Source organism: Aspergillus flavus, chromosome 4 (genome assembly GCF_009017415.1).
Source record: "Aspergillus flavus chromosome 4, complete sequence".
Classification (NCBI taxonomy): domain Eukaryota; kingdom Fungi; phylum Ascomycota; class Eurotiomycetes; order Eurotiales; family Aspergillaceae; genus Aspergillus; species Aspergillus flavus.
This window is the reverse complement of record NC_092405.1, coordinates 4,114,097-4,134,419: the sequence shown is the minus strand read 5'-3', so window position 1 is coordinate 4,134,419 and position 20,323 is coordinate 4,114,097. Positions and strand designations below refer to the sequence as shown.

The window sequence follows — 20,323 nt, the reverse complement described above, 5'->3', positions numbered from 1 at the left end:
CAGTTTTATTGGCCACAATATCTTCGACTTGCATTTTCAAGTCTCTGATGTAATTTATGTTCTCAGCGCTTCAATGAGACATATGCACAATAATACAATATGTGAACAAATATGCTACTCCTGGTATAGATATCAATTAGGAGCATGGTGCCCTCTGAGCGACAGTTAGAAGAGCTTGCAGATGCTGTTTGACGTCGGATAAGCTCCAACGTTTCTGGGGCAGCGGTTCCAACATCCCACTGATGCAAGTCATCAATTCCTCGGCGATACACACCTCCCCATTAAATGTCTCCAGTCCTAGATCAATCTTCTGGGCAAAGTCACAAGGGAATGACGCACGTCCTATAGCGGATCCGGTTGACTGATCCTGTTGGCAGCGCGTTAGTTCACCGAGAACGAACTGGCGTTCCATCTTTGTGTTCAAGCGATACAGAAGCTCAAAAAGGATCACTCCAAGTGCAAAGACATCCAGAGACTCGTCAATCTTGTAACAGCTGCCGGTCTCTTCTGAGTTCTCGGGGCTATCTACATAAGGATGAATCAAAGGTGGGCGATAGAACTCTGTCCCAACCACACGATTCACCTTCGTTCTATGCTGCAAAGAGGTACTGTCCGACTGATTCTCGTTGAAGTGGGAGATATCGGCAACTAGACCGAAATCACCGATTCGAGGGTGCGAGTACCATGAAGAATGTTCGTTATCTAACTGACAAGGAGAGCATCCTTCAGAGTCTCGAGATTCCGGACACGACAGAAATATGTTAGCAGGCTTGAGATCCCGGTGTACTATGCCCTTCGAGTGCAAATATTCGACTCCTGAGATTATACGTAGCATGAGTCTCAGAGACGGGGCCAAGTGGTAACAATGTCGGCGTGGGACTTGGCCATCTTCAACCTCACGTGGCTGCGAGTTCAAATAGGAGCTAAGTGAAATGGGATGCAGTGACATCTGAATATGCAAAACAACTGCAGGAACTTGAGGCCCGCCTCGATGTCGTCGTTGTATCTGCAGCTTGGATGGGTCGTAGCTCAACCCATCCGTGAAAATATCGTCATCCGTCCCTCCGAAAGTAGACACCTGACTGTTAGTAAAAGCGTCAAAGTCACGAGGAATCGATTCGGTATCCTCGTCGTCTTCAATGTCCCCAGCCGAAGCCTGGGAATATTCGAACACGACTCCGAAGCTCTCGCTGTCGGTCGGTTCGGGTCCGGCCAGAGCGCTTTGGGTGTTCTCACTCTCAACTCCAACGGCTTCGTGTCTGGTTCGGACATAACCCGATACATGCGCCTGTTCTACCCATGCCCCGTAGTAGCGGACCACGTTTGTGTGCTCAAGCCGAGCCAGGGTTCTAATTTCCTTCATGATACTTTCCAGCTGGTTCTCGTTTCCATCTTGTAATTGCTCAAGCCGTCGCTGGCTGATAGGGATCTTCTTTACCGCATATGGCTGTCCGTCGATATGGTTTTTCACATGATACACCTCTCCAAATGATCCACGGCCGAGGACTTTAACTTCGGCAAACTCCGTCGCATAACGAGATAAGTGATTATGTGGTGTCGGCAGATTGGTTTCAAACAATGGGAAGCTTGCAGGTGAGCTTCCTGCAAGGTGCAACGATTGGCTTGGTAGGCTTCCTACGTCAAGATGAACATTTTCCAAAGCCCTGATATTCTCCGTACTGGGGAGTCGTTTGCCGATGTCTGCAAGCGAAGGCCTGTATAGTCCACGTTTCGCTGGCCCTGCATACGCTTGATCCGGGTTATGTTGCACAGTATTCGAGGCCTTCGAAGCTAAGACAATATCTCCAGTTGTTGTGCGCGATGGTACACGCCGCTGAGCATCGTCTATGCTGAGATCCTCCAGGGCCGACATACCGAGAACATCAAGATTGTCTCGGTAATACTGTCTTGTTGTCCGCAGCTCGTCTTTGTCGATCCCCCCGGCTATGACCCCATGGGAGGAGAGAAATCGTGACTTATAATTATACATCTTCCTTCCAAGGTACTGGACTTCTGGCGAGTCACGTGTGTATCGCTTGTGTGAGCCTTCTTGTGCATTGAGAATATCCGCCGCCCGGCTAAGACAGTAGAATTCAAGCAGAGCAGCTGTCATCATGTTAGAATGAACTTCGGTGTCGACATCAAGGTCATTGTTTTCATTCGCAAGACCATCGAGGCTTTCATAACTGCTTCCTTCCAAAAGGGGAGGTGACTTCGTTCCCGTTCCGGTAGCCTTAGGCTTCTTGGCAGTAGATCTGCTTGATGGAGCATCTTCTTGTTCGCTCGGACCCTTATCCAAGCCAGATTCCTCAGACTCAGAGTCGGAAGAGAAATCTGCGGGTGACCTGAACATCGACATTTTTAAATTAATATAATTCAAACAGGTCGAAGCATCAGATTTGCGGCTACGCTAGAGCCATGTAAGGACATGACACTGGCCATCTAATAGCGTCGTTTCGAGGTACGATAGCAAGAATTGTTGAGTGTTTGATCAAAATAAAGCCCCCATACCAGGGAGCGCTACCGAGTATCTGCAAGGGGCGTGATGGAAAAATTGTGCGATATATACTTTCGTTGGTAAAATCTGTGCCAATTGGGATATGACGGTGACCTCAATGGGTTTTAAAAAGCCAGCTTGATCGGCGAGCTTTGGAGTTGACAACTGTTGTTCAGAAGATGCCACGGTTTCTGGTTCCAATTGGTTCTCACACAGCACGGTTCCGTTGGCCTTGTCCGCCTTCCATGCGATTCTAAATTCCAGATGCCATCAACAGGGCGCACACTAGGCAACGCTGTTGACTCAGAGTTGCGGGTTCCCACAAACCCCACCAAATCAAAGATGCGCTCGTGTTGATCAAACTAGAGTCTCCCGAAGAGTCGGTAAACTCCCTTGGCCGGTGAGTTCATTCGGCGTGGGCTCGGGCATTGTTGGTGGGAAGTGGGATTCTTTCCGTGAGTCAAAATCAAAAGTCGCTCCTAAAAGTGGACTCCCGCCACGCTGCCTTAGGCCGCCACCTCCATCCGCTGTGCCTTTTCACCCCACATTTCGACCACATATACTCGGGATTGGACAGAAGGAGGTTATTTTATTCGGTTCTGTAAATGCACTTAGACAGATATCATCTCCTTCTTCACGAAGTATGTTCGGCAACCCTCGGCAGCTCCCCCGGGTACTGCCGGTGCGTCTACTGGGATAGATATATATAGTTCATGGCCTGATTCTCTCGGGATACGAAATACCAAGAGGACCACCCCCACTTTAGTTTTCTACAACGTGATTGTTGATATTTAAACGACATGCATGACCTTCAGAATACATTCTCCCTGTGCTTTCGAGGCCAGAATCCCCAATACCTGCAGCAAGACACAATGGAATCCTCAAAAACTACAGCTGATATTGCTATTGTTGGCGCAGGAATTGTGGGGTCCGCGCTGGCTTATTTCTTATCGCAGACCGATAAAAGAGTGGTTCTCATCGATCGCTCATTTTCAGAGTTGAAAGGCTCGACGGGTCATGCCCCCGGCTTCGTTGGTCAATTCAATGAATCCGAGGTTCTCACACGCCTTGCAATTGAAACTGTGGGAGAATACACGAAGGTACCCGGCGGATTTGATGTTGTTGGAGGTCTTGAGATTGCTACCAGCTGTGAAGGTGTCGCCCGATTAAGATCGAGATGTGAGATGGCCAAGAGAGCTGGACTCTCCGCCGAATTGATATCCTCCGGGCAGGCAACTAGCTTGGCCCCAGAACTGGTCAATGACGACAACCAAATAGCCTTGTACTTTCCTGGTGATGGTGCTGCGAACGCTATCAGAATAACTACGTTTTATCACGAAAACGCACGGGCTCGGGGCGTCGAACTCATCGAAGCAGAAGTTACCGAAGTCCAACAGGCCAATGGCTGCGTGAATGGTGTGATGACCACATCGGGGCTCATCCCGGCCAAGAAGGTCATTATCGCCACGGGAATTTGGGCAACTAACCTTTGCAAGTTCGACATTCCAATCCCGATCGTACCTGTCGCGCATCCATATATGTACGGCGAGCATCACGCCCCAAAATTACGCAAGGCGCCTTGGGTCAGATGGCCACAGCATCATGTATATGCTCGTGATCATGGTACTTTCTTCGGCTTGGGCTCTTATGATCATGCCCCGGTTTTCAATGAACCGAGGGATACTGCTATCGGTGACTGGATTGGACAATTCGATGAAACATTAAGCCAAGCCATGCGTTTCATACCCGAGGAGACGCAGCTCGTTCCGAGAGAACGATTCAACGGTATATTCTCAATGACGCCGGATAATATGCCGTTGGTAGGAAGTATCCCCTCCATCGAGGGTCTATACATGGCAGCGGCGGTGTGGGTTACCCACGCAGCTGGAGCAGCAAAGTTCTTGGCTCAAATTCTGGAAGATCAGCCAGTCGATGATGGTATTAGGCGAGCACTGGATCCTAGCAGATTCCAAGGAAGAGATATGGCAACCTTGACACGGGAATCTCTCAACGGTTACAACAACATCTACAAGACAGAGGAGAGCCGAGCGCAAAGTATGTAACTTACCTTCTTAAGGGAGCGGTGTTCGTCGGTTGGTTTGTGACAGTTAGACGTGAGCTGCTTGCTGTTCAGAGCATCTTCACAACTATCGAGGACCTCCTTCAAGATCATGTCTTCGGATGAAGTGACCGAAAGGTCATGCCTATACTGTATTGCATTTCTCAACTCTATATATTGATCTCGATTTTATATAAGATACCAATGACTCTGCCGTTTGAATAATGGTACTTGGCTTACCCGGCATTTGTAAGAGTAATATCGTTCAGTATAGACCACCCGCGGCGTATCTCCATGAAAATTAGCGATTGACTTGAGTAGACATTCTCTTAAACTTTATACGAATTATAATACTTCATCTTCTACTGCAGATGAAACGATGGTACTACGGGGGTGTATAATTATGACGTCATCAGACCGAGCACAATTGTACCATTTGTAATTATAAGTACCAGCATTAACACGTGGACCGATAAATTGGAGCACTATCTACTGTGTATAAGGGAAAAAAAAAAGAAAACTCGACCGGAATATTCTTCCTTGACCTGGTCTTTCGTAAGACTACTCCGCAATTGGGATAGGAATAGTCGCTATCAGCACGTGACCTCAGCCAACGCGTCACGTCCGGCGCGAACAAGACACGACCTGCATGAATGGAGCATAATTGCCCGCGACTCCGCCTATAGTGCGTTCCATGTGTTGGTTTCTCACGACTCGCCAACCCTTCTTCACATAGGTCGCATAGTTGATAGTATCGGCCTACTGCGGCGGTTTTATGATCTTTCCGTCATGCCCGAAGCTGTCGCGACGCCCCAAAAGCGGGTTCTGGGAGATGCATCGAATAATCCGCGCGGTATCCTGAAATCCCCAGACGCCAGCAAAAAACGGAAAATAGACAACAGACTATCCGCAAGAGTCAATCCGCCTTCTCAAAATGGCCAACGAAAAGTGCCCGGTTCGAGTCAGTTACAGAAGAGTCAATTCGAGGAGGAAGTTCTTGAGAAATTGACGCAGGACATCAATGACTTGAAGGACAGTAATGCGGAGAAGGACCAACAATGGGAGCGACCTCCGCTTGGCGAGTTTGACCCTACAAAGGAGAATGTCTGCTTCCAGCAGATCGATGCAGAAGAGGGAACACTCTTGGGTGGCAAACCAGCCGTTAGACTGTTTGGAGTCACAGAGGTATTGTCTGCGCGGTGTCGATAATCTCCGAATTGCTCTAACGTACCGTACAGGCTGGCCAATCCGTCTTGCTGCATGTCACCGGCTTCCAACACTACCTCTATATCGCCGCTCCTGTGAACTTTACCAAAGAAGACTGCGACCCGTATCGGGCTTTCTTGGAAAGCAGAATCGGTAACTTCCAGACTATGATCCAATCGGTTCAAGTAACCCTGAGAGAGAATATCTATGGCTATCAAGGAAATCAAAAGAGTTGGTACCTTAAGATCACTGTCACGGAGCCGAAGTTTATCAGCAAATTGCGAGGGGCTTTGGAGAACGGGGGTCAAAGTATGAATTACAAAGGCCTTTGGACTGGCATTGAAAAGATTGCCACCTTTGACAACATCCAATATCTTCTGAGGTTTATGATTGACACGAACATCTCCGGAATGTCTTGGGTAGAAGCCAAGGCAGGGAAGTACCGGCTTATTCACGAGAAAGAAAAACACTCCAATTGTCAGATCGAAGCCGTCGTCGACTATCACGACCTTATCGCCCACCCGCCTAATGGTGAATGGGCTAAAATGGCGCCTCTCCGTATATTATCTTTCGATATCGAGTGTGCTGGACGAAAGGGTATTTTCCCAGAACCGAATCAAGACCCTGTCATCCAGATCGCCAACGTCGTGACTCGCTATGGAGAGTCTAAGCCTTTCATCCGAAATGTATTTGTTTTGGATACGTGTAGTCTGATTGTCAACACCCAAATCCTGGAGTTTGAAAAAGAAGAAAAAATGCTTATGGCCTGGCGCGATTTTGTGCAGAAAGTTGACCCTGACGTTATTATTGGATACAACATTGCGAATTTCGATTTTCCTTATCTCCTGGATCGAGCAAAACACTTGAAGTGCACTGGGTTTCCGTACTGGACTAGGCTGAACGGAGTTATGTCTCAAGCCAAGGAAACAAACTTCTCAAGCAAACAGATGGGTAACCGTGATACAAAGGCTACCAACACCAACGGAAGAATCCAACTGGACCTTTTGCAATTAGTCCAAAGAGATTACCACCTGAGAAGTTATACACTGAACTCGGTGTCTTACGAGTTTCTGGGTGAACAGAAGGAAGATGTTCACCACACAATGATCACTGAATTGCATAACGGAACACCCGACTCAAGGCGACGTCTTGCCGTGTACTGTCTCAAGGATGCATACCTACCTCAGAGATTAATGGACAAGCTCATGTGCCTCATTAATTATACCGAGATGGCAAGAGTAACGGGTGTTCCGTTCAATTTCCTTTTATCACGAGGCCAACAGGTCAAATTCATGAGTCAGTTATTCCGGAAGGCTCTGGAACAACAACTCGTCATTCCAAACAACACCCCGGAAAGTGAGCAGGAATACGAAGGTGCTACTGTCATCGAACCGGTTCGTGGCTACTATAATGTTCCTATCGCAACCCTGGATTTTGCCTCCCTATATCCCTCTATCATCCAAGCCCATAATCTATGTTACACAACTCTATTGAACAAGAAGGCCGTTGAGCGCTACAATTTGAAGAAGGATGAAGACTATATCGTGACGCCTAATGGGGACTTGTTCTGCACGACCAAGGTGCGCAAGGGTCTCTTATCCCAAATTCTAGAAGAACTGCTTGCGGCGAGAAAGCGAGCGAAGAAAGAGTTGGCGGTTGAAACAGATCCATTCAAGAAGGCTGTCTTGAACGGAAGACAGCTTGCGCTCAAGATAAGCGCTAACAGTGTTTACGGTCTCACGGGTGCCACGGTTGGAAAACTGCCATGTTTGCCTATTGCAAGTAGTACGACCAGCTACGGTCGTCAAATGATCGAAAAAACAAAGCAGGAAGTGGAAGCACGGTACACCATTGCCAATGGCTATTCCCATGACGCAAAAGTCATCTATGGTGATACCGACTCCGTCATGGTCAAATTTGGTGTCACGGAGCTAGCGGACGCCATGAAGCTTGGACAAGAGGCCTCGGAATACGTCTCCTCAAAATTCCTCAAGCCAATCAAGCTTGAGTTCGAAAAGGTGTACTTCCCGTACCTCCTTATCAACAAGAAGAGATACGCTGGTTTATACTGGACGAAAACCGAGAAGTATGATAAGATGGATACCAAGGGTATTGAGACTGTTCGTCGTGACAACTGTTTATTAGTGCAAAATGTCATTGAGACCGTGCTGCACAAGATCTTGATCGACAGAGATGTTGATAGTGCCCAAGAGTCAGTCTCCTCACACAGTGCTCTTTAGTCTTTAGCGTTACCATAGCAGCACAACTAACGTGACTCTAGGTATGTCAAGGAAACGATTTCGGACCTTTTGCAAAACAAGGTCGATATGTCGAAGCTTGTGATCACAAAGGCTCTTTCTAAGTCCGACTACGCAGCCAAGCAGGCACACGTAGAACTTGCTGAGCGCATGAAGAAACGTGATGCGGGTTCTGCACCTACCCTTGGTGACCGTGTTGCATACGTTATTGTCAAGGGTGCTGGTGGCTCAAAGAACTACGAGAAGTCGGAAGACCCTATTTATGTTCTTGAGAACAACATCCCTATCGACACGAAGTATTACCTGGACAATCAACTTGCAAACCCTCTCGGCCGTATCTTCGAGCCCATTCTTGGAGAGAAGAAGGCCGGTCAGCTTCTTACCGGCGAGCATACGCGTTCCATCTCAGTAGCCGCACCGACTATGGGTGGGCTTATGAAGTTTGCGAAGAAAACTGCAACCTGCATGGGGTGCAAAAAACCTCTGTCTGGCAAGGCTGAAATGGCCGGTGCTGTGTGCGAGCACTGTCAGCCGCGGCTTGGCGAGCTGTATACGAGATCGCTGACGAAAGTGTCAGATCTCGAGGTCCGATTCGGGCGACTGTGGACCCAGTGCCAGCGCTGCCAGGGTAGTTTGCACTGTGAAGTCATCTGTTCATCTAGGGATTGTCCGATTTTCTATATGCGTATGAAAGCAAAGAAGGACGTGGAGGATGCACAAAAGGAACTCTCTCGGTTTGATTTCGATGCCGGTGCATGGTAAACCCTATATTTCTGGGTATGGTTAGCGCAGTTTAAGTATCAAGAGTCCTTTGATTATTTATTGGGGTCGATCGTTTTTTATGGCGTCTTGGGAACTAGCATGGATAATGATGGAACAAATCCGGCCTAGAGGATTGTGTCTAGATACCAAATAATGAGATTATTCGAACATATTTACATCTTTACACCACTTCTTTTCCTAGACAGCCCAGCGACTTTCTCTTTCGTTTTAGTGCTCAACCCTCGCTGCCTTTTGCTCACAGAGTAGATTTGAGTATGTGAGCGCCCTGTGCTGGGCGGCTTTTTGGAGACCCTATGTACGTCTCTGCAACTAAGAAGCTGGTACATACAACCAGAGGATATGGAGAACAGGCCTTCACGTCCCCTCTACCGTACTTAAGCCAGCATAGTGAACGTAGGAAGGGGTAAGAAGTTGAGGTTTTGAATTGAGAATCTGTCTACTTTGGAGTCCAAGCCTAATAGATCCTGTGCCAATCTGAAGAAACAAGGTCTGATTCCTTGATTTTACTCTAGCCACTAGGGATTGCAGTAAGATAGGCAGCCACAAAAACATCTAAGCATACAACTTGTTCAAAGAAGGCTGTCGTGCATCCAGGGGAGTAAAGCTGCAATGTCCTCTTGGAAGATCACATCCGTCACTCTGATCGTCAACGCAATCTCTTGGGAGGCTCGTCTCTCCCCATAATAACTCCCCATGGGCTGCAGTGGCGTTACAAACGTCCTCAGGCGGGTGGCAGGCTGCGCTGATAGCAGCACTACAGGAGCCCGCTAATAGTATAGTTGACTTGAGTCTCCGAAAAGCCAAACACAACAACAATATAAACAGGACCAGACCAACCAAACCCGCAATGAACATGGGTAGGACTGAGGCCCCGAGCGAGCTGAACTTCTCTCCATATAGGGGCTGATCATCCGGGCTATAAGGGATTAACAACACGTAGTAGAGGGCCTGTGAAACGAACCAGTGGATGACCATGAAGAGAATCATGACTGGGATCCCGTATTTATAGGGAACGCTCAGCCAGTAGGTCGAGCGTTGCTGGCTGCCCTTGACGGGCCAAGTGACTCGAAGTGGCTTCCGGTCTGTCCCGTAGGAACTGTACTCAGCCGATGCGAGCATGCTAGTTAGCACGCTGTTATAGAAATAGTAGCCGACAGTGACGAGTAGTTGAACACTGTTTGCTGTCACCACGCCTTGCATCTCCGAGACAGTACCAAGCACAAAAGCCCCGGTACCTTTCACGTTGCTTTCGTAATCCCAGAGACCTTGAGGGTTGGCAACGGCGCTGGGTAACCTGACAGCCAGCAAGCCAATGGCCACTACTGAGCATCCAACAAAGCTAGGCGAGGTTAGCTTCCATGGTGGGCTAATTTCTACGTTGAATCTTTCTGAACACTAACATCATGGAGGTGGCTAGCCAATGGAAAGGGCTAGATGCCTTTCTCCATTGTCTAGGTGGTGATAGATGTCTGTATTGTCTGGACGTACCCTTTCTAATGTGACGCTTTGACGCCCAGCACATCCCTTTCGTTGTATCATCAGGTCTTTCTAGGAATGATGCAACTGCATCGCCTGTTGTAAGAAGAGGAGGTGCTCGAGACCGTTGAAGATGAGCGGCAAGATACATCGCAAATACCTTCATCAGCGCAGCTAATGAAACAATCACAGCAATGGAAGGGCTAAGAAGTAGTTGGCAGTTTTTCTTACCCTCAAATGCCAAACACCCGCTGAGAGAATGAGTCCGATATAGAGGTGAAATGTCAGAATAAGCAGCATCAACTGTGCATTCATGAGAATTTCTAGTTGGGAGGCTGGGATATGAAAAGGGTACAGCCTTAACTGACTGATCTTTATATCGGCTGGTAGGCCGAAGTACAGATGTATCTCCTCCACCATTCATAAACAAATCACTCGCAAGGCAAATAAGGCCCTTGTACCCCGATGGGAAATGAGATACTCCATACGTTGCATAATGGCCGAAGCTAGGCTTTGTGGACAAACCGTAACGCCAATATCCAACCAGCGGCGCTTTGCATGGAACAAATCAATTTCATCTCTAGTCGGGGCGATAAGCGTTTGCATACAGTAATTGCTTGCCGCCAGAATGCAGGTGCTAATAGCGTTAATGATAAAATGAAATGCCGTGTTCCATCGACTTGTTATGACGCAGCTGCCTTCATAGACCACTTTTGAGTTGGAAGACCCTCCAGACCCTCGGTGCTTCGATGCCAGCCCGCCTACTACGGAGATGAATATGGTGTTCAGTAGCAGTAGACCGACAGTTGCATTTGCACAAAGGTATACGCCTCTGATCCAAGTGGGTCGTCGGTTTTGAGAACTCCTGTCCTCGACCGCATTCGCGGAGCTGTTGCTGTTACTGTTGTCGCCAATTGCCGCTTCATCCAGGAAAGGCATACCAAGCGTCGGGTCGTTAATGGTAACTATTTCTCTAGTTGTGACTTTCGAAGCGAAAGCAATCGATTGCTCTGCATTGTCTGGATCGTTTCCTTTCGCACCGTGGTAGCGCTGACTTGAAGCTGGAGACCGAGCCGAGGCCCATAGGCCCCATACATCAATCTTCTTTCTCGGCATAACAGCTTCTATCCTTGAATATTGCAAGAGTAAACTATGCTAGAAGTAGGGGTGTGGGACGGGGGCTTTTTATTTTCGGCCTCTCTCGGCAAACGAGGCTGTGATTCAGGCTGACCATCTGAGATCGCCGGTTCAGTAAATGATTGACATCGTATATGCACACTTCACAGTGCCTGCAGATCATATAATTTTTATTGGTTCGTGTGGGGTTTAACGCCTGAAGAGTGAAGGGCGTGTACTCGGTACTGTTTGCTAGCTCTGATATAAATATCTATCAAGAGCTTTGCAGGAAGGAGGCTCTCGGGCACTGGTGTGTAGTATAAGTATGGAGTCTCTAGTAAATATTGAAGATGATCTACATGCAAAAAAACTGCTTTTAGGCCAGAGTGAGGTAATCTGCCAACGTGATACTCTAAAAGAGTTCATCCAAACCGAGCCTGCAATCCGAAACAATCACAAATTCAGGATGACGGTGGTAGCTAGTTGACAAGCCGAATTCGATCTACCTGGCCTTGGACTTGTTCTCGCTCAGTATTGTAACAGCCTTTGGCTGGAATGTACAATACTGGGTCAAAAGTATCGCAGCCTCTTGGCACCAAGCGTAGCGCGTCCAAATAATCAAAGCAGTGTGTTTGGTGGGAAGACCTGCAGGACGGTACGCCTTGCCAAGACAGACACTCTCGGGTACAGCAGAGTGTATTCTATGCCAACTGGGACACTCGGTACTGCAACTGCCATGATGAACCACATGAGTGAGATAGATCTTCGGAGACACACCTAGGGTTTTCACCAGCCTACACTAGTGTAGCTCGATGAAAATTATAAAAAGACTAGGTAAACAAACTCCATGGACAAAAAAAGAACCCGACCGAGACGAGACTCGAACTCGCAAACCTTTGGTACCGGAAACCAACGCGCTACCATTGCGCCACTCGGCCGACTGTTGTAAGATTGAAGATAGAATTGACATCCCGTGAGATTTATGTCTTCAAGGGCGAATTCTCCTCAGTCCAGAGTTGGAACGATGAGCATGCAATTGAAGAGAGAGAAGTAATGCGCACCATGATGTCCCTTTGTTATGTGTGATCAACCATGCAAATAGCACGGTAATGACACCCGGTCACAGAGAACAGAAGGAGTTTAACGAGCTGGTATAGTTTCATTGTCGACAAGTTGGCGGAACTGTCCTGAAAGCCTGAAGGGCCGCTTCGATGCCGCTATCTTTTAAGCGTAGTCGATCTTCCACCTCCTCGGGCGTATTGTTCAAGATCTCAGCTAAAAGCCCGATTGTGATAATCACAGATCCAAATCCCTCCACGAATAGCTTTACAGCCGGTTGACCCTGTTGAGGTGGCATCAAGCTGTTGTGATGTTCGAACTCAAACTAATTTGACGTCCTAGCTCCTGATTCTCTCCAAATTGTTAGTTAACATTCGCGGAATGATATGTTTGGGCGTTTTCCGTTCCGGCGTCAGTTACTATTAATCCTTGTGCAAGATTGGACGAGATCCTAGAGAGCACGCGATTTAGGGTTTATGTTAGAGATAATGTGTTCAGGGTGCGACGTCTGATGCTATTGTTGTTTTGGACGAGTGAGGTGAGATTTTATATAGGTGAGACTTCGCGGTGCTTTCTCTTTGGACCATGGACTAATATCATTAGACGTCATCTGTTAGAGGCCTTCGCCTACTGTGGATCATGCTCTGTAAAGAATCACGCTACTAGTCTCTGAAGTAACATCACATTGGCTTAATTTTATGTCCCAGCGCAAGGTTATACCCCAATACAGCAGAATTAGAGATCAGACAATACTGTTGAAGGCGCCCAGAGATGCCCAGGTTACACTGAGTCAACTTCTAACAAGTTACAGCCATTCATGTGTCACTTAGGCTTCCTTTAGTTTCCAAACCTGGATAGACATCACAGGGACCGCTTGGGACAGTGCATCATCCCTGTCAGACACTACTCGTGGGTACAACGCAACGCTGCAATGTAACGCAAAACTAACAAGAGACCCGAGTGAGCTATGTAGCCCATGATGGATCTAAATTTTGTCATTGGTATTATTGTGATCCCATTTGGCATACTGTTCCAGGAGAAGGTAGATCTGTGCCACCATACCATTTCCATATCTAATCGGGGCGGGAAGTCACGGCTCAGTTGAGCCGGATGGGACTGAACCGTGGGCCTCAAAGTGGTCAAGATTCTGTTCATATGGGGGGCTGCCCAGGGGCTGTGAGAGTCCGATATATGTGAGCATTTCACAATTCAAGTGTGGACATACGGTTTTAATTGGTGGGTAGCACATTTGGAACATTTCCTCATTGATCTCTTTCCTTGACTGTGGCAGTTCGATTTTAATCTGTTATGGATAACTAATGGTCCCTGCCTGATTACTTTCTTCATTAAGAATTGCTATACTTATACTGACGCAGTGGCAGCCGCAATAGAGGGTGAAGCTGAGGGATACGAATATTGTAGAACCAACCAGCCATATTACCGGCTGTATATGCAAATCGCTTCCGACCCTATATGACACTCAGACATGATTTACCTTATAGTACTTCTATAATTCTCAAGGTACGAGCCACAGATAATTGACTCCTCGAGAGTTACTACTATACTTAGGGCAGAGATCTGGTTAAAGAGTATGCAGGATACAGTGGAGCTATCCGGGAACTGGTAAACTAGTAACCGGTGAGAAACAGAGGGAAATAAGGCATATATTCTGACACTGTATCTGATAGTAACGCACTAAGTTACCATCTCGATACTGAGATCATTCGACCACTTGGGCTGATCCACTCCATTGGTTCGAGTATCAACACTGCAACTCAGGTCTAGCTTGCGTACCGGGAAGTGAGTAACGGGCTTGGGACATCTGCTATGTAGTCCCAAGTGTTTTCTATGTAGAGAATGGAAGTTGTTTGTACGGAACACGCAGTCTGCACTGTTTGTCTTGAGCGTGTCCACGTAGGCTGGACTCAAGGTACTGGCATGCCATAGTGTAATACATTATTGCTCATTGCTACCCCACGATGTCGATGCTCTTCGACCCCGCAGTGTGGCGCCGCTCAACCACTAGAACTAGCGATAATCTACACAACCACTGCTGTAACTCATCCTATTAACAATTCCGAAAAGAAAGAGACTTCAAGGCTCACTAATTCCATCTATCGGCAAGAGTACCACCTGGAAGGAACGCATGTACCCCAACATTCCCTTTATGATATAACTGTAGGTACGAGCAAATAGAAGGACATTCCACTCTAGCCCTAAGTTCAATCCACCATATACTGCGTCTTGCTTTGCGGTACCATAGATACAGCAACAAAAGCGCCACAGGATCCTTATTCCGTAGCAAGCCTTCGAAAGGGCCATGGATGCTACGCATGAAAAGCTGAGTTTGACCCGTTGTGACCTCGCTATCCGGACGACCCAGGATCTGGGATACTGCGTGGGCAGCATCGAAATACGGGTTGTCTTTCGCCGTAGATGAGTCATTGAGAAGACATATGGCAGCCAAAGCGCTTGGTATACCATCTATTCCCAATTCTGGTAGGGGTGATTGCATTTGAGCAAAGGTCCCCGCCATGACGCTGAAAAGACTGTCCGGTCGTAGCGGGTTCACTATATGCCACAATGACATTTTGGCCTTGCTCATGCGTACCCAATCTAAATCGGAGTGGTCAGAGGACTTTAGAGGCCATGATTCTTCCGGTGTGCGTGCATCTGGGGATGAGAAGGACAAGATAGCTAGAGCAGCTGCCGTGCCCCAGATTGGGTCCTTGTCTTTTGCTTTGATGGGTTCCCTTAACCGTCTGTTGAGGAGAGCTGTGCTTTGAGACCAGTGATAGCACTCTTCTAGACTGCGACGACAGCCTGAGCTATTCAGATGACGGTCATATGTAAGTGCCACAGCTAGAGAGGCGTGCATTAAAAAAGAGTGCTGTAAGCCATATCTTAGCAGAGCTCAGGTCGGTCATGTATAATCACTGATGGTGACGGGATCAATGTACTAAACCTTACCTCGAAGGCTAGTCTCAGGAGATTGCGATTGACGTGTATTATATTAGGGTCATCTGGAATTGTGAGACTTCGTCCATAATATCGGGTGATGAAATCTTGACACCTTGCGTTCAACTGATAGGACGTGAATTCGTCAGAAGTCCAGACAGCACTCGAGACAGGGGGTTGAAGCTCTGCTTTTCCTCGAACTATTAATTGCCTCCCTGTGCCGGCAGCTATGGGTTGTAGGTCGGAAATATTGGACATAGAATTGCATAATACCCCGAATGAACTACATCTTTTGCAATGTGGCTTGCCTTCGTCGCACTAAGAGGCAAGGTAAGTCAAGTCATTCAACCAAGCACTGGCAGTCTAGGAAGAGCCACCCACCTTGAGCTTTCTGAGCTTGCAATTTCGACAGCCAAATCTCGACCTTCGCTGAGTCTTAGGCAGATTAACCTCCATACTTGATTAGGAATTCTAACCCTGTGAGGGATTTAATGGAATCGATGGAAAGACATTAGGTTTCAACATGTCACAGCCCCCATACGCTAACCTCCTTTCGGAACCACGCTAGCTCTGCCTCGGATGCAGAGGTCTCTGATTGGTTGCCAGCATCTATAATCAACAGAGGATGCTATCAGAAGAAGTCGTTTGAAATGATCGCTTAATGGTATAAAGAGAGAGTTGTTCCTCAATATCCTACATCAGAATCATAGAAATGCAAACCTCTCCTTACCCCAAAACTCCAAATGACCAACCATCTCGCCGCCATCTCCCCAGCCAAAGGCGGACCCTTTGAGCTCGAAACCCGCCCTACCCCAAAGCCAGGACCAGACGAGCTCCTCATCGCCGTCAAATCCGTAGCCCTCAACCCGGCCGACGCCATCATGCGTGACCAAGGCCTCTTCATATCCACATACCCCACGGTCATTGGCTTCGACATGTCCGGGTTAGTCCTCGAGGTCGGCGACAACGTCCCCGCCTCCTACCAACCAGGCACCCGTGTCGCCGCCTACGCTGCCTCTGTCTGGAAGTCCTGTGATCCAAATTATGGCCCATTCCAAGAGCGGTGTCTTGTCCCCTGGCAGCATGCTGTGCTCCTTCCAGAGGGCATGTCTTGGAACCACGCGGCAACGTTGCCCGTTGCCGTCCAGGTACCTCTTAGTGCGTGGGATGCTATGGGCATTCCCCGGAAAGGGGAAGATACTGCAAAGATTACTATGGGGAAACGAGAAGCTCTCCTAATCTGGGGCGCCTCCTCAAGCGTCGGTACCATGGGCGTACAAACAGCCCGACTGCTGCGGGACAATCCCAACTCTTCTTTTGCGGCCGTGTACGCCACAGCCGGATCAGCGAATAGGAGCTATGTGGGTTCACTGGGCGCAGATCGCGTGTTTGACTACAAAGACCCACAAGTTGTGAATGCGATAATATCGGCGGCTAAAGAGGACAGGCTAGTAATCCGGCATTGCTTCCTTGCTACCGGGCAGCTAGCGTCATGTCAAGCTGTGCTTGAGGCATTTCTCGGAGAAGATCATGAAGGGGAGACGGCGAAGATTGCGTCGGCACCTGTGGTTCCTCCGGATGCCATGGTCATGGACGGGGTGGAGACGATATTTGTCATGCCGTCGATGCTAGAAGAGGAGAGGCTGGAGCAGTTCCGATACTGGATTGGGACGTGGCTGAAGGAGAATCTGACAAAGAGGACTATCAGACCAAGTCCGGAGCTGAGCGTCGTGGGTAAGGGTTTGGGGGCTATCAATGCTGGGCTGGACAAACTACTTCGGGGAGTGAGTTGTACGAAGTTGGTTGTTGAGATTGCGGAGTGAGAAAGTCTGGGGCGTTGCACAGATCGTTATAAATGACAGTTAGCATGTAGTAGTAGTGCAACATAGCCGCCTAGCAAAATACTTAGCGGAGATCGGCCACAAGTTACAAGAGGATGGGATGCTGTTGTTCATTGATTGATTATTCTTCCCATATTCCTGTACATAACTCACTGCTCTCCTCGCCCAATTGCGTTTTGTTGACATTGTGAAAACTTCTCTTAATGCATGTTGTATACAAGGACTGCAAGCCCCACAGTTAGGTCAATTGAATGGGGGACGATTAATGCCACGTCATCCCAACTTCGGTAGATCCAATATATTATCTAGCCCAAATAAGATATTGATTATTTTGGGACCTGAAGATTGGTAGAGAAACGGTATTAATACTGTGGCTATCAGTGCGAAAATGATAATACTGATATTAAGAATCTTGTTGTAGATAGCGTGCGCGGCGGGAAGGTCTATAGTGGAGGATAGATAGATAATATCCGTATTGTTGATAAGGACTATATTGTGTTATTACGCAGGGTGAGTGAGTGCTTTCTGTTAGGTTCGTCTGCATTCTTCATTGGGTATAGGAAGGTAAAAAAGGGATGAGGCATCATCTTATGACGAAGAATATGAAAGTGACTCCATTTGCAGAGGGCTCACTCTTACTTAGCATCCAATCTCCCCGTATGTGGAGGTTACCGTGTCCACTACAGCGGTGATCTGCTTATTCTTGGTAATATCTAATTATACTAGATCGAGAGCCGCTATTATATCTAGATCGTGTAATCTCTGTACTATCTACTACCCGGTCTAAATCGCAGCTATATAGAATATATTTATAAGTAGAATAGCGCAGCGCGGCTATTTGAACTATAGTAAAGTCTAGATTTTGGTTGGTATCGGTATAGAGGACTATCTTTTTAAATATTTTCACGGCAGCAGAGCTTAGAAGGATAGAATAAGAAAGTCTATAGGGCAAAATTAGTGTTTATTAGAAGCTAAACTATAAGTAAAATAAGCGATTTCTCTATAAAAAGGTTTAGTAAAGCTCGCGTCCTTTAATCGCTTCTAACGTCAATTGGGGATCAGTGGGAATGTCGGGGTTTAACAGAATTAAGCCTTTATGGTAAACCCATAGGGATGGCTAGTTCCTCGTCTCACTTTGTCGCTTGTTATATGTATAGATCGCCCTTGAAGTTGTGGGGGCTGCAGCGATATATATCGCTGAGATAGGGTGATCGTGTTGGTGAGGTGACAGCTGCGTCCAGTGAGCTTTGTATATTGTGGACATTGTGTAAGCTTGCGAGCAAGGATATACTGGATATAGATATATTCCCTAAGGAAACCCAGTATAAATCCCATCCCGATGATTGGCCCCAGCACCGCCCGTACCTGAAGAAGCTTATTCTTGGCGCGGAGAAACTCAAAAACAGCCGCCGATCAACGCGCCACAGAATTCCCCATCTTAAATTCAACCCTCGTCCCAGTTCACAATGTCGCAAACCAACGATCGCCCCTCACTAAACCCTACCGTCGAAGAAGAAGACGAAGAAATTGATACAGAACCCCCTACTACCGAAACCACCGCCCCACGCAATCGAATATCATGGCCGGAGGTGCGCGAAGGTCTCCCCGCGTTAATGACGCACGGTATCCATCATGTCGAGCCTTCGCTAAGGAGTCTGAATTGCATTGCAGATCTGCGCCCAGCATGAATCCGTTCTGTCCTCGCATATTGAAATGTTGAATATGGTTCGAGATAATGTGTCGAATGGCGACGCGTTGCAAATGGTTGCTGGAATGATCGAGAAGACGAATCGGTTGATGACGCAGTTTCGGGTTGTGAAGAAACAATTGGTTGGTAAAAATTTTTTTCTTTCTTTCTTTTGTTTTTTCTGTCCAGGTGAGGGTGCAGGGCTTTTCGTGTGAAGAAATTTCTTGCCTTTTCTGCGTCATAATCATGATCAGGTATGATGCTAATGGGTGCATCATAGATTTCGAGTATGTATTGTATTTTGAAGAGTCGTTGTTACCGCTGCAGCAAGGTAACCCTGTGACAGAAACAGAAAATTTTGAAAAGTCTTCAGAAAAACCAACTGCTACAGCGAATGAATACCGGACGACGTCTACGTCATCTAGTCGTGATTCCTCAAAGCGACGACGCAGTTCTTCGAAAGAACGGAGGAAACGGTACAGGGTCGAAACTGACAGTATGGATGTGGAAAGCGAAAGCATAGATACCATGCCTGTCGGTGCAGTTCAGGATCAAAAGCGTAAGCGACTGGATATGATGATGGCGGGTGGTGATGAAGATGTGAGGAACGTGACACCGGTGGCTCTGGAAACAGAGGACATCTCCGAAGAAGTCCAGCGTCGACTGGAAATTAAAGAAGAGCAGAGACGAAAAAGAAGTTCCAAACCCGAGAAGAGGAAACGGGACAGTATGGCGTCAACAGGCAGCACTTCTTCTCCCGGTATTGCAAAACCGAAGAAAAAGACCAAAACCGAGAGTTCTCAGGACGGTAATATTGACGTACCATGGGACACTGGCAGGAAGAAGAAAATTCTGAAGCCGTTTGACTCCGAACAGGGGTCTGACGTCGGCTCTTTCGAAGAAAAACGAAGAACAAAGCGTCAGAAGCGCAACTCCGGGACTCCTGTCTTTTGAAACATCATGAGTTTCATTATACAAAACAAAGACACTCTGCCAATAAGTGCCTTTTTTGCTTGCAGTTGGATAAATGTCTGTGGAATGGGCGGTCCTTCTGAAATGGCATATTTTAAGCCTATTGTGCATATATGGTGAGGCTCATAATATAAGGTTTTCTTTGGCTAAATGTGATCAGCCCTACGGTTGGTTCCGTGGATACCGGGAAATTACCCCAAATTCCCCGGATTACCCCAGATTTCCTTTTTTGAAAGTATATATTTCGTGTCAAATATTACCAGCGTCGTTACATCCCACTGTCGTCGAAAAAAAGTCATACATGCTCAATTGAACAAGAGTGACGTCCGTAGACTCCCTCCTGTTTAAAGCTGGCTTTCTCCCCCTGCCAAAGACTTTCCTTTCTCCGTATTTCCTGACTCCATTGCTGCC

At 47.5% G+C, this 20,323-nt stretch overlaps 7 protein-coding genes and 1 non-coding gene across 8 annotated transcripts; 4 read left to right on the top strand and 4 right to left on the bottom strand.

Annotated features, from left to right (window-relative positions):
- Positions 1-136: 136 nt before the first annotated feature.
- On the bottom strand, positions 137-2,359 carry F9C07_2068264 (protein kinase; the record flags this gene model as incomplete). The annotated part of the gene is made up of 3 exons (XM_071508733.1): positions 137-706; positions 788-816; positions 901-2,359. The coding sequence occupies 3 exons, from the start codon at positions 2,357-2,359 to the stop codon at positions 137-139; spliced, it is 2,058 nt and encodes a 685-aa protein (XP_071366694.1).
- Positions 2,360-3,297: 938 nt separating this feature from the next.
- Positions 3,298-4,682, top strand: F9C07_2067513 (FAD dependent oxidoreductase; the record flags this gene model as incomplete). Its single annotated transcript, XM_041286082.2, has 2 exons — positions 3,298-4,552; positions 4,606-4,682. The coding sequence occupies 2 exons, from the start codon at positions 3,298-3,300 to the stop codon at positions 4,680-4,682; spliced, it is 1,332 nt and encodes a 443-aa protein (XP_041146785.2).
- A 663-nt stretch (positions 4,683-5,345) lies between these two features.
- On the top strand, positions 5,346-8,782 carry F9C07_10365 (DNA polymerase delta, catalytic subunit; the record flags this gene model as incomplete). Its single annotated transcript, XM_041292362.1, has 3 exons — positions 5,346-5,741; positions 5,795-7,974; positions 8,044-8,782. 3 exons carry the CDS (start codon positions 5,346-5,348, stop codon positions 8,780-8,782), a joined length of 3,315 nt encoding a protein of 1,104 aa, XP_041146784.1.
- A 573-nt stretch (positions 8,783-9,355) lies between these two features.
- Positions 9,356-10,430, bottom strand: F9C07_10366 (uncharacterized protein; the record flags this gene model as incomplete). Its single annotated transcript, XM_071507395.1, has 3 exons — positions 9,356-9,719; positions 9,765-10,142; positions 10,324-10,430. The coding sequence occupies 3 exons, from the start codon at positions 10,428-10,430 to the stop codon at positions 9,356-9,358; spliced, it is 849 nt and encodes a 282-aa protein (XP_071366693.1).
- A 1,830-nt stretch (positions 10,431-12,260) lies between these two features.
- On the bottom strand, positions 12,261-12,333 carry F9C07_t155. Its single transcript has one exon. It is a non-coding gene; the product is annotated as a tRNA-Arg (tRNA).
- Positions 12,334-14,083: 1,750 nt separating this feature from the next.
- F9C07_1591963 (C6 finger domain protein) lies at positions 14,084-16,011 on the bottom strand. Its single transcript, XM_071508236.1, has 3 exons — positions 15,794-16,011; positions 15,425-15,730; positions 14,084-15,344 (listed from the first exon to the last, which is right to left on the bottom strand). Exons 1-3 carry the CDS (start codon positions 15,866-15,868, stop codon positions 14,559-14,561), a joined length of 1,167 nt encoding a protein of 388 aa, XP_071366692.1. The 5' UTR covers positions 15,869-16,011; the 3' UTR covers positions 14,084-14,558.
- A 144-nt stretch (positions 16,012-16,155) lies between these two features.
- On the top strand, positions 16,156-17,235 carry F9C07_10367 (putative alcohol dehydrogenase; the record flags this gene model as incomplete). The annotated part of the gene is made up of 1 exon (XM_041286081.1): positions 16,156-17,235. The coding sequence occupies one exon, from the start codon at positions 16,156-16,158 to the stop codon at positions 17,233-17,235; it is 1,080 nt and encodes a 359-aa protein (XP_041146782.1).
- A 1,484-nt stretch (positions 17,236-18,719) lies between these two features.
- On the top strand, positions 18,720-19,894 carry F9C07_10368 (uncharacterized protein; the record flags this gene model as incomplete). The annotated part of the gene is made up of 3 exons (XM_071507396.1): positions 18,720-18,842; positions 18,925-19,087; positions 19,287-19,894. The coding sequence occupies 3 exons, from the start codon at positions 18,720-18,722 to the stop codon at positions 19,892-19,894; spliced, it is 894 nt and encodes a 297-aa protein (XP_071366691.1).
- Between the last annotated feature and the right edge of the window lie 429 nt (positions 19,895-20,323).

What these genes read in the sequence shown, in the direction of transcription:
- F9C07_1591963 (XM_071508236.1), bottom strand. Translation starts at nt 15,868, where the DNA reads ATGGAGGTTAATCTGCCTAAGACTCAGCGAAGGTCGAGATTTGGCTGT. An exon ending in GCAAGCTCAGAAAGCTCAAG is followed by an intron (nt 15,731 to 15,793) that starts GTGGGTGGCTCT and finishes CTTGCCTCTTAG; the next exon opens with TGCGACGAAGGCAAGCCACA. An exon ending in TCCTGAGACTAGCCTTCGAG is followed by an intron (nt 15,345 to 15,424) that starts GTAAGGTTTAGT and finishes TATGGCTTACAG; the next exon opens with CACTCTTTTTTAATGCACGC.